The sequence below is a fragment of the Equus przewalskii genome, chromosome 8, assembly GCF_037783145.1.
Source record: "Equus przewalskii isolate Varuska chromosome 8, EquPr2, whole genome shotgun sequence".
NCBI lineage: Eukaryota > Metazoa > Chordata > Mammalia > Perissodactyla > Equidae > Equus > Equus przewalskii.
In genome coordinates, this window is record NC_091838.1 from 58,135,661 (window position 1) to 58,148,480 (window position 12,820).

Below are 12,820 nucleotides of genomic sequence, written 5' to 3' on the forward strand. Positions count from 1 at the left end.
CCATTTGTAAAGAAAGAACTATGATTGCATTTTGGTTAGATAAAAACATGTTTGCTTTCTATGTGAATCAATGTTTTAATAAACCAATAGAGGCCTCATGGCATCAAAAAGACTGTGCAATTAGTTGTAACGCCTCTAGACAAGAATTTCATTTTTTTGATTTGTATTCTAGGAAGATTTGTGGAGATTCCTACACCAACCATATCAATTAACAAAGATCACAATTTGTCTCAAAAGGTGCAGGTCTGCCAACTTATCAAATTACATACATTAAATATATGCAGTCTTTTGCGTAACAATTATACCTTAATAAAATTGTTTAAAAAAAGGATTCAGGTCAATTTTATCCATATGGGCCTATACAGAATGGATTTGTGCCTCCATAAATGCCAACAAGAAATAAGAATGACTAAAGAATCACTGTATGTCTGTTCCCTACTGAGGAGTTAGCGTTTTCTTAAATTGTTGTTTTCTTTTGTTGTCCTGGTATTCCAAGCTGGCACCTATTTATTTGGTCTTTGGAGAACAAAAAAAAAGAAGAGGTCTTTATCAACACTTTTCTATCTACCCTCCCACCCACACATACCCAGTCATTCATTACTGATCTATAAGATGGTAGTAATAAAATAGTACTTTAGCTATGCAAAAAAGAGAGAAAATGATCCTTCTCTAGTTCATGCAGGCAATACATCTGATGTCACTGACTTTCACATGCCTCTTCTTATTGAAATTGGTCAATTATATTATGCTACATACACATAAAAAAAAGCATTGCAGTTTCTTGGATTTTTGAAAAAGTGTATATATAAAGAAAGCCTTTTTAAGTTATTGAGAATAGTTTATTGTTTTTTAATCCACCTTAAGAGCAGGGTAGGCAATATTTTTTATATTAAAACAAATCTGGTCAATGTGATTCAATAAATATGTATGATTAAGAGTCTTAACATATTTTTTAGTGAACTAAATTTTATGTCAAGATAAGAGAAATAAAATGACTTGATATTGTACCAAAAAAATGTACTCATCAATAAGATTATGAAAGGATCTCTTCACTTTCTATAATTTCCCTCTGATAAATTTGAGCTACGAATTCATTAACTTCTTGATTTAAGGTCTGAGTTGTGTGTGGACAGATAGAATCACTTAAAAAGGTATAGTATATTTTGATAACACTTCTATAGAAATATTTCCTGAAAATCTAAATGCATATCCTACCAATACAGGAAGGCAGAGGATAGTCCCATGCCCTTCTCTCCCCTGTCATGCACTTGAGAAGGCTACTTCCATGGAGAGTGTAGCCTGGATTGCATCCATAAATGATAGTGCTACCAGCAAAGTGGCCTTGGTCACTGATCTTGTATCCAAACTGAGGAATGCCAGGATCCTCACAATGTGAAAGTTCAAAACCTGTAAGAAGAATATAAGTTCATTAAAGACAAATTTAACAGGAAGATTTAAAATTGCACAAATAATCCCTTTCTATTACTTTAATATGGTTACATACTTTTTCCTAGTTGTATTACTCTTGCCATATTTAATTTTGATAGTATACAACAGCCATAAAGTGCTTTTTTCTTAAAATTAAAATTTGTTGTATTTTTCAAAGTTATCAATGATACTGCATAGTCTATATGACTATATCATGGCTTGTTATAGTACTAACCTTCTTGCCTGCTTCAAGCAATTTACAGCTAAATAATAGATTCTGATAAATATAACTACTAGGACTATATCATCAAAATTTCAACATTCAGACAAAGTATATGAAATCAGAATTGTCCAAGTAACAAGTAAGTCCACTGAAGTAGAACTTTAAACTGTCTAACTTTTATAGTCCTAGGAGAAAGTAAAATAATCTCGTGTTTAAAAGATACTTTATCAAGAGATAATATAACATAATAATTAACTTGAAGAACTCTAAATTTTTATATTCTGCCTTCTCCGGAAATGTACTGCTCTCAAAAATTCTCATAGAAAAAAAAAAAAAAATAGGAGCTTCCTACCTTTTGTCATTTAGGAGTATAGAGAAAATATTTTTGTGTTTCTGCAGAGTTGGGGCTTTCTGCATTAATTTTACTGGAAACTTAGGACCCTGGGCTAAGGGCAACCCTTGAGAAGCTTTTTGACAACTCTAAGAGTAGAACTCCAGAGAGATTTACCTAACTCTGGAGGAGGTTTGTCTTTACATTTCAAGGGAGAATGAGGCCCAGGAAGTTACAGATTATAAAAACTGGAAACACAGGAGAATAATCCAGCCCTTGGAGAGATATATTTACATTCCGAAGGTTAGAATAAAAACCCAGAATCTATTCCATCTCATCTCCAAGGAACAAAAGTTTTTCTCCCTCCTTTTGAGAGAGGAGAGGAAGACAGCTGCCTTAAGCAAAGCAAGTCCATTTTTCTTCATCCCTGTCCCTGACCACTTGTGTAGATTTTTCCATCTGATTTTCATCATGTTGCTACAGAGGTAAGGACTGGGTCAAAGCATGGGCTGATACAGTTATTATTGTTAATATTATATTAGTTAAATAATAATAATTAATTTCTCTAGATCCAGAAGACCTTGTGTGCACATTCAAAATAAAATTAATGAAGATGAATAATAAAATTTAACAATCCTAGCACAATTCGTTGTTAAGATTTTGAAAGAACTGGAATAGGATGCTTCATAATTTAAACCAAATATGACAGTAGCAATCAAAATCTAAGTTCCCTAGCTGTGGAGTTCTATTGTCTTTAGTATTTTATAAAATACATAAATGTAAGATAAATGCTATAATGAATTAGGTGCAAAATTATGTCAGTTGTAGTTTCTGAGACTAAAGGACTATAAAGAATACTCTAGATAGCCTCATGAATGAGGGAAATCTGTGATTTCAAGACAAATAATATTAGAGAAAAAGAAAAATTTTATGTGTGCCTTGAATCACGTAATAATCAAAAAGAGATCTGCATCTCTTACAGGCACAGGTCCTCAGCCAAATTAATCTAGATTTGAACTACAAAGCAAAACTGTCAGAATTAGCTTACTGATGTCAATAATTTACATCATTGACTTCTTGGAGTATCAAAACATACATAAAATCATCAGAACTTGTATAGCTCGAAGTACTGAGTTACAGTACAATTTCTGTATGTTGAGGGATATGTTAGTTCTCTGAGAACATAAGGACCCCTTCCTAGTCTCTTCTGGGGAATCTTAATCATTCCCTCTTCTGTTAGCTGACACAATTATTCTACACATTTTAATTCAGTTACAATCATTTCCTTCTTTTCTTTGCTATCCTACAGACTGGAATTATTTCATTTTTTTCTCTTTCTCACAATGCCTAGACAGCATAAATCCTGGCACATAGCAGATGTTCAATAATGTTCATGAATGAATGTGGATTCTTGGAGGCAAATATCTCTAGGAGACAACTGAAAAAGAAACTAAAGTAAGGCTGATGAGAAACTGAAATTTATGAGACAATTAAAAAAAATCTTCAGGAATTTCCTGTATGAAGCAATCTGTGACAGCCCCATTTGGGTAAAAATATGTTAAAATAAGGCAGATGCAAACAGCTTCAGAAACAGAGCCATACCATAGTCTAGAAGTTGTCGATTCAAATGGTGACATATATAAGGAGATGTAAAGGATACACGGTCAAGCAAGCCAGTCTTTCAAACATGGAAGTAGAAACAGCAGAAGCAGTAACTTTTAATTTTCAGAACATATTATTTTGCATGGATCTGCACACTTAAGACTACATTTAAAGTGTTTCTGCTCAAAAATTGCAAGTTCCCATTCCTTCTACCAGCCATAATATTCAGTTTATCATTCAAGATGCAGCCACTTTTGAGTTTTACTGTATATCATTTATCAAAATAAAAATGGAAATCAAGCTCTCTCTTCACAGTTTATTAACAAATTCATCCTTCCTTAACTTGAATGTTCTGTAAATGTGATTGGCAACTGCTGGTGATGAGGTAAAATGGAGATATTCTTTGTAAATTAAGATAAGTTATAATACTTTGCATTGTAGATGAAAATGCACATGGACAATAGAATATATTCTACAAAGCACAACATAATTTTCTTCAATTTGGTGGAATTATTGTTGCTTATTCATAAATATTCAGAACTGTCTTATCTTTATGGAAACATTCATCTGCCAGTCTTCACTGAAAAGCTCAAATATTTGAAACTGACAATTAAATAAAGATGTGTATGAAAAATCACATATACTATAAATATTCACCATTCCTTGTGAAACTTGACACTCTGATGAAATGAAAATTTCTAGAGCAAAAATGAACTGAAAATTCCCATTGCCTAAATTCTTTTGACTTGTTGAATAACTTCCATTGAGATCTAATTCCTTTCCTGCCACCACACAGTATTTCTTTAACTGTTTCTAATTTAAAGTTATAATTTGAAACCTACAAAAGACTACAAAGGATAACATAACCTCAACATCTCGTTCTATCATATTCTAGTATGATAGTTGCTTCAGATTAATATTAATTTTAATTCAGATTAGTTTTCAGATTAAATTCACATTAATTAATTCACATTCACATTAATATTATTACTAAGAAATAAATATTGCAAAATAAGTTAAAGCTCTTTTGGTGTCCCTCCTCAGTCCCTTTCTGGTATTTCCCTACTGAGATCTAGCAAATATTCTGATTTAACATACTATTCTCACACATATTTTATATTTTTACCACATGTATATGTCTATGAACAACACATAATATGTTTTGAAAGTATTAAACATTTTATAAATTATAAAATTACTTAAAAAAATTCTTCCAAGGCTTTACTTATTGCCCAACATTGTGTTTTTACCTTTATATTTATGCATACACACTCACACACACACATTTTATTCGTTATAACTACTTTGTGGTGTTCCACAAATTCCAAAATTCTCCAGCTGATGAGCGTTTACACTGTATCCAATTATTTGGTGCTATGAAAAGGTTACATCTCTCTGTCTCTTTTAGCACATGTGCAAGTGTTTCTATAGGGCATGTATTGCGTAGGGATTCAAAGTTCATGTTGTCCTTAAGATTCAATCAAAATCTGCTAATCTTATTTAACTTCTGCCTTGGCCTACAGAAAGATAAATAATTGAATCCCTATCTCAACATAATTTCTGTTCAACTTGTTTATGAACAACTGTCTATTCACAAAGGGTAATGTCATATCTGGTCAGCAAAACAGTACCAATAATACAATAAGGCAGATGGCTAAGATATATTAGTGACATTCTAATACTCACTTTTTAAATGTTAGTAGAATTTTTGATGTAACAAAATCACAAAGTCTATGTATGCTTCATTTTTTTGAAATTCAGTTAAAATGTAAATATATATTTATTATTGTTAAAGTTAAATTTTAGAATATTTAATGGTGAATGAAGATATGTTAATTTTATATACCAAAAGTAAGAACATTCAAACTGCTAAATAAAAAGGGAAGTAAGCTGTTAAGAAAATTGAGAAAGGATGTTAGCTAAATATATTAAAGTAATATACCCTTTTTGAAACCAAAAACATTAATAAAAGGTCTTTTTCATTTTTTTAATTGAGATATAATTGACATATAACATTATATTAGTTTCAGGTGTACAAGAATGATTCAATATTTGTATATATTGTGAAATGATCACTACAATAAATCCAGTTAACATCCATCACTACATAGAGTTATGATTTTTTCTCTTGTGATGTTTAAGACAAAGGTTTTAAGATCAATTCTCACTTACAATTTTCAAATATACAATATGGTATTATTAACTATAGTCACCATGGTGTACATTACATCTCTAGGACTTATCTATTTATTTCATAACTGGAAGTTTGTACCTTTGACCACCATCACTCATTTCAAGGAGATAAGTGAAGATTAGATTATTTTAATCTCTATGGAACCCTTTGGTGGATTTAATTCATAATATTTAGCAGAATAATCTTTAAGAAGCATATTTAATATTTGGATATTAAATTCCATTTAGTCCATGGGTCTTGCAAGAAAAAGTCTTATTTTAGAATTCTTTATATTTAAATGATGATGCATATAAAGCAGTCAGTCAACTTTGCCACTTTAAAATTCAAAAGCAGGAAATAATTCATGATCAGACACAACAGCTATGATAGTCCTCTGACTCAGACATAATAAAGAATACAATGGGAATAAAGAGAAGAAGACAGTGGTGAACAATTATGCATTCCTTTTCTCTCACTAACCAAACTAGTAAAAAAATGGATACACACTTATTTTTCACTAATCAAACTATATCAAACTTTGAAACTACAAACTTTAAGAGAATGCTTTAAGAAGACAATCCTTAGAGTTTTGAGCCTATAGAAGTTAAGAATTTAAACAAAGAAAAAGACTGTGGAAATGATTGGTATGTATTTCCAACTGGAGGAACAGGAGGTAAGGTAGAGTTCTTTGTTTTAATTGCCATTGTTTTAAATCCTATGTTAAAGTTCTGATAAAAAAAAATGTGTTAGTTTGTGTCTTGTACGTCATGCATTTGTAAAGCATTCTGGGATGATTAGGTTTAGCTTTGCCTGAATGTTAATTTGTAAACATCAGCCATTAGGCATTTGACCAAAATGTATAGTTGGTGCACTCTATACATACCTAGGAATGGAATTTTACTAGATATTGCCAAATTACTCTCCTTTACCAATTTTCAAATCCCAAAGTTAAAAGAGTTTCAAGTTCTTCAAATTGTCGTCAGTATTTAGTACTGTACGTTTTTTTTTAGTTTTTACCAATTTTATGAATGTGCAATGGCATATGATTTTGGGTTTAATCTTCATTTCTTATTCAGCATGTTTTTCACTTATTGGCCACTGAAGTTTTCTCTAGTGTAAAATTTTATTTTTCCCATATTTTCTTTTAGACTATTTTTTTCTTATTGATTTGTAGGATTCCTTTCTAGAGAGTGTAGGTTTTTCTGATATATATAATGTAAATATCTCCTTCTAAAATGTCTCATCTTTTTACTTTGTTCATGGTGTGTTTTATTATAGAGAAACTTAAAAAAATTAATAACCTGGGCTTGGTCAGGAAAATAGAAGCCACTTAGATATTCTGGGTTGCTAAACTTCAATATAAGAAATCACAGAGAAAATACAAGAAATGGAGAGGGACTGAAGGTCAGAAGAACACTGCTGACTTTCAGGAAACCCAGGAGTTCAGGGAAGCTGCTGCCACATACAACCACCTGCCAGCACCACACTCCTGCCGGGAGATGCTAGCGGAAAGTAATTGGCTTCTCCATCGATCCCACCTTTCAGCTCCCATAGGACTCCCTTTAATTGTCAGAATCTAAACAGAGATCTTCACTGGTAAGAGTATGCGAAATGTAGTTACCAGATTTTTAGTCTCTTCACTTCAGGGAAGTGCTTAGAAGGGCAGGAATGCTACTTACTATTGACAGATTTTTGTTTGTATATCTTGTTTTGGAAATCTTTCTCTACCTTAAAGACATAGCTATTCTAGGCGACATTTTTTTCCTAAACATTTTAAAGTTTAGACACTCATAATTCTTCAATCTGCCAGAAATTAATTTTAAGTAAAGAGTAAATTTGTAGGTCTTTAGATTTTTAAGTTCAAACTTTACAAAGTTTTTGGAATGAGAAGGCTATAAAAATGGTAATGATTCTTCTGTTATTCTAGTATGAAGAAATTATATCCAATATTGTCAATGTAAATAACAGATAAGCAAAAAAGATTTCTTTAACATTTCAGTTAAAATACCTTGTACTATACAATTCAGCATCAGTCAATACTTTCTTTATTGCCTGGCTAATTTGCAGATCTAAAGAATAAAGGAAATGCCAAATATATCTAAGCGGTTCATAGGATATAGAACCACATGGAGTAACTTTGTTTCTCCCTTGTAATTTACTTATTTTCTACTTGCATTTGCATTAAATAAATTATATACTAGGAATAAAGTTAGAGATAATAGGTCATCTGATTATTTTTCATGGCTAACCTTGCCAATAACATAGTGGTAACTAAATTAGAGAGTTTAAATAGGGTAAGTTATTATATATTTATAAGGCTAGTGCACAAGAAAAGGCATCACAAGATAGCTAATGCCCATCTTTAATTTGAATATAAAATTTGAAATGGTCATGTTCCATGTAATTGAATCATTTTAAGCAAAACAACTGTTGGACTATGAGAGTTCAAATATGTCTGAATTTTTCCCTTGAGATAACAGACATTTCTTCAACAGGCATTTTAATAAATTAAATGTGCAGAGGTGATAATGAAAGGACGTCTGAGCCAAGAGGCATGGCCTGATGGCTGGGCATCATGGACATTGACCAGATCAGCCTTTGAGAAGACAATGCTATAATCCATCAAAAAGGTGTCCTTTAGTTCTGTAATGGATGGTTGTTTAAAACACCCAGTTCCTTTCTGCTGAATGCAGTGGGGTAACTACAAATGAATAGAACTAAAGGAATGTGCAATGAAGCATATCTGCAAGAAACAGAGTTTAAAGACTTCATGAACAACATAAAAGATACTAGGCCTAAGTCATTCTCTGTAGTGAATTTGGCCAGTAAGAAAGTATTCAGATTCTCAGGCATAAAATGACCAAAGTATCTTTGTGAAGAATTTCATTAAAATTAAAAAATTATTCTTTTAACATTTACATCAACAATAAAAAAGATGTTAAATTCATGAAATTTTATTTATAAAATATCTAAAACGAGTTGGAGGTAATACAGTATAGTGATTAAGAGCATGCATTCTAGAGGTAGAGCCCCTCAGTTCAATTTCCATATCTGCACTTGTTAGTTTTGTGACCTTGAGCAAGTAATATAACCTTTCTGTGCTTTGTTTTCCCTCCTCTTCTCACTGGGTATAACAGTACCTCCCTCATAGGGTTATATCTTATACCTAGTAGGTAGTAGATAAATGTTAACTATTGTTTTTAACTCATATTAATATTATGATAATGTTGGAAGTCTCCGTGTGCCTTTTAAATAAAATCCAAGCCTTACTGTTGTCTACCTTTCCCCTGCCTAGCTTCCAATTTTCTCTCTCATTTTGTCCAATTTTCCTTGCTCATCCAGCTCTAGCCACACCACTCAACCTCAGGCCTCTTTAGGCCTTTGCACTTGCTGATGTATCTGCCTAGAACCCTCTACCCTCAGATGTGCATGTAGTTGTCCCTTCTTATAATACAGGTATCAACTCAGGTGACACTTCCTCCGGGACAGTCCCTGAACAAACAAGCTCCAGTAGCCCCATCTCCTGTATTATCCATCCCATTGCCCTGTTATAAAGTATTTCTAAACGCAGTTCTCTTATCTTTTGTTCCTATCTTTATTTTCTGCCTTGTCTCAAAAAAAAAGTTAGCTCCACATGATCAGGAACTTTGTCTCATTCACTGTTCTCTTTATCCTCAGAGCATAAAACATTCTAGTGGGGAAAGATAAAATCTGAACCTATGACCAATAAATAATAAATAAGTTAGTTCCAGGAGAGGAATAAAAAGGAAGATAAGACAGGTCAACAAACAGAAATGATGTTACTACAATTTAGCCTTCAGAGAGATACAGCAAAAGACACCAGATTTAAGAAAGCATTCTTGAAACGTGCATTGAGGGGGGAAGGAGTCTAGTCAGAGTAGCCTATCGGGTTTTGCTAAATTCTGTTATAGAGTTATCCAGAGCAGAGTGATGTTTTAGGGAGTATACTTATACTGAGATCTTAACTTCTGACCTGTTCTTCCAGCTTTTGAAGACAGGAATGCTAATTTTCTCCCACTTTACTCCACTAAACCTGCTAGGAGAGACAGTTGTGCCTTAACAGGTCACAGGGAAATTAACAACTAATTTGTATTATATTAAGCACCTAAAGTATGACTCATCTAGATCTTCATTTAGGGTGAGTTTCTGATTTGTCAAGGTCAAGAGTAATTGATAGGTATTGTTTTGAGAAGAATTGAAGAGTGGTCTGACTCGAGGAGGTAATTAATTTTGAGAGGCTGGAGGGATGACGAACCGTGGAATTCCCTAATGGCAGTCAAGTTCTGACCAAGTTTGTCACAAAGGCTTTATATTAAACCAACACAGCTGTCCACATTTCAATTTTCTAATTAAACTAGAGCTGATTGAGAAACTTTTTGGAAGAAAAAGGAGACATTTTCTCCCCTCAGGTGTGGTATAGCATTTTTATACCAGGTATGTACATATAATTTATTTATTGGTGGAAGAAAGTGAGAGAACCTCACTGTCTTCTTAGCATAGTATAGCTAAAACTATTAACAATGGGTGAGCCAAATGCTTTTCCTTTCTAAGCACCCAAGAGTCTCTGGGCTTCCGTGACACCATAAATCAAGGTGGCATATATTAATACAATATTTTTAAACTTATTTTTTCAAATATCTTTTATAGCTGTACATTGTAGTAGACACTGTAAGTTGTCTTGTTAATGTCTCTTCTTCTCTTCCTCCTCACTAACAAAACCCTGATTTTGTTCCCGGCAGTAATCGAATCATATCAGGCAGTATATCGCAATGGTCTAACCCTAAACCAATTACTTAGTCTGCCAAATACTTCATTCTCTAGATTGCCTTGCTGGAAAATTTAGGCGTAACCACATGGCCCAGTTTTGGAAAAAGAAAGATAAGAGAATGTCTGACAGAAGATTTGACATTCCTAATAAAAGGGACACGAGGTTGGCACTCTGTTCCCTCTTTCTTCCTGCCTTGAACATGCCGAGTTAAAGTAGCCATCTTATGACTCTGTCACAACAAGCATGAGGGAAAAAGTGGATACTATAGAAATGTCACAACAGAAAGACGGGCAGGACACTTGTCGACTAGGTTGAGCAGTTGAATCAAGACCTAACTACCTTATTTCTTTTATATGAGAAATATAAATCCTGGTTGTTTAAGCCAGTTAAGTTTTCCATTCCTTGAGGCTAAAAGCAGCATCTCAGCCACTGTTTCCACTAGTCCATTTGCTATTCTTAGTGATTATATAATAAATAAACCGATAAGACAGTTGAAATAAAATGCATCTTAAATGCCTGTTCTAAAATATTTCTTCATTTTTATCTCAGGCAAATGTGATTCTGTCTACTTAAAATTGAACATAACCAGACAACAGCAAGTGTTAAGTCAACAAAACGGATAATAGAAAGATAGATAGAACATGACTATCATTAGGTTGGGTGTCATTAGATAACTGTGGTTATAAAAGGCTTGTTTGTGCTAAACTAGAATTGTGAGAAGCCAGGCATGCGTGGCTAATCTGAATTGGACTATTTGCTGTATTTGCCTTGAATGTGCTTGATATGGTTTTCCCATTCTCTGTGCTTTTCTTCACCCTACTCTCTTTGCCTGGAATACTCTCCACCATTTCCTTCTGTGACCCATCAAGCCTACCTTTAACACTACCTCATTCATGAATCCTTACCTGATCTGTCCTAGCCAAATGTCCTCTCTCCTGTCTCTAATTCTCTTAATGTGAATACAGGGAATCCCTCTGCATCACATAGGGTTCTCTTAGATGTTTCAGAAACAAAACTGGAATAGTAATTGTAAAGGGAACAACCACAGAATGTCAGGGGTGGAGTAGGCCTTAGGAAATGATTGGATACAGGGATTACAACACAAATACATGGTCTTTTCCATTTTCCTCCATGTTTGAATACCTTAGCAAATTCTCTAATGTTCAAAAGTTGATTAATTACTGCTTCTAAGAATTTAATGAATATTTAAAATATGTGGCCTAGTAGAATCTTCCTCTATATCACAAAAGCATTTTATAAAGTCAATAGTCAGATCATATGCTAATTTACCAATAATATGTAAAAAGATGCAATAGAACTAAAACTGACTAAAGACTTTATGAAGGGAAATGGCCCCCTAAAGAACTACGTACAATATGTTTGCAAAAAAGTATAACAACAATACAATGTGATTACTGCTACATTAGTTGTAGATATAAATACTGCAAAAGAAATGTCACAATGTGGGGTAACTCCAGAGGCCGGCTCTATGGCATAGTGGTTAAGGTCATGCTCAGCTTCGGTTGCCCAGGGTCTGCTGGTTTGGATCCTGGGTGCAGACCTAGCTCGTCAAGCCATGCTGTGGCAGCAACCCACATAAAATAGAGAAAGATTGGCACAGACGTTAGCTCAGTGACAATCTTCCTCATAAAAAAAAAGAACCCAAAAAAAGTAGGATAACTCTGGCTGAAAGAATCAGGGTAAGCACCAGTGGGGACATATTTGAGATAGGTCTTAAAGTTCAATAGTTCAACTGATGCCCCAGGTGGGTGGGACACAGCTGAAAAAGAAAGCAGCTGGGGCACAGGTGCTATGGCTGGGGCTCAGAACACAGCTGTTGGTTCACAAAATCATAGGAGCATTTCCTGACCTGGTGATATCTAGGAGACTTTCGAAGTAGACTATAAACATTTTAATTCGAGATCTGAGACTGAAACATTTTAGCTTCAGTTCTGAGACTGAAACATATTTATAGATGTACATTTGCCCTTTTTAAAAATAATTGTTTTTATAGTCTCTTCCCAATTCTATAGCTTCCCAGCTTCATAATGACACACATCCTATAATGAACAACTAGAGTCACTAAGAAGAGTTACTTCAAGTATTTGCTTTTTAAGGTTTCTCTTTTTTGACATCCAATAGCTCACATCACAACATAGCTCACATGAATGACAATGAAGTCAATGATTTTACTCCAGACACCTGAGCACCCCATACAATTTTAAATCCAGGTATGTCTTACAATGCCCAGTATATTTGCATCAATACTCTCAG

At 33.6% G+C, this 12,820-nt stretch overlaps 1 protein-coding gene across 7 annotated transcripts in view; it reads right to left on the reverse strand.

The window, feature by feature from the left end:
- Positions 1 to 12,820, reverse strand: part of CSMD3 (CUB and Sushi multiple domains 3) — a 1,172,992-nt gene that overhangs the window by 288,847 nt on the left and 871,325 nt on the right. For all 7 annotated transcript variants that reach the window (XM_070630871.1, XM_070630869.1, XM_070630875.1 and 4 more), the window contains one exon: positions 1,216 to 1,407. In XM_070630871.1, the coding sequence (XP_070486972.1) occupies positions 1,216 to 1,407 (192 nt within the window). The remainder of the gene's footprint in view (positions 1 to 1,215; positions 1,408 to 12,820) is intronic.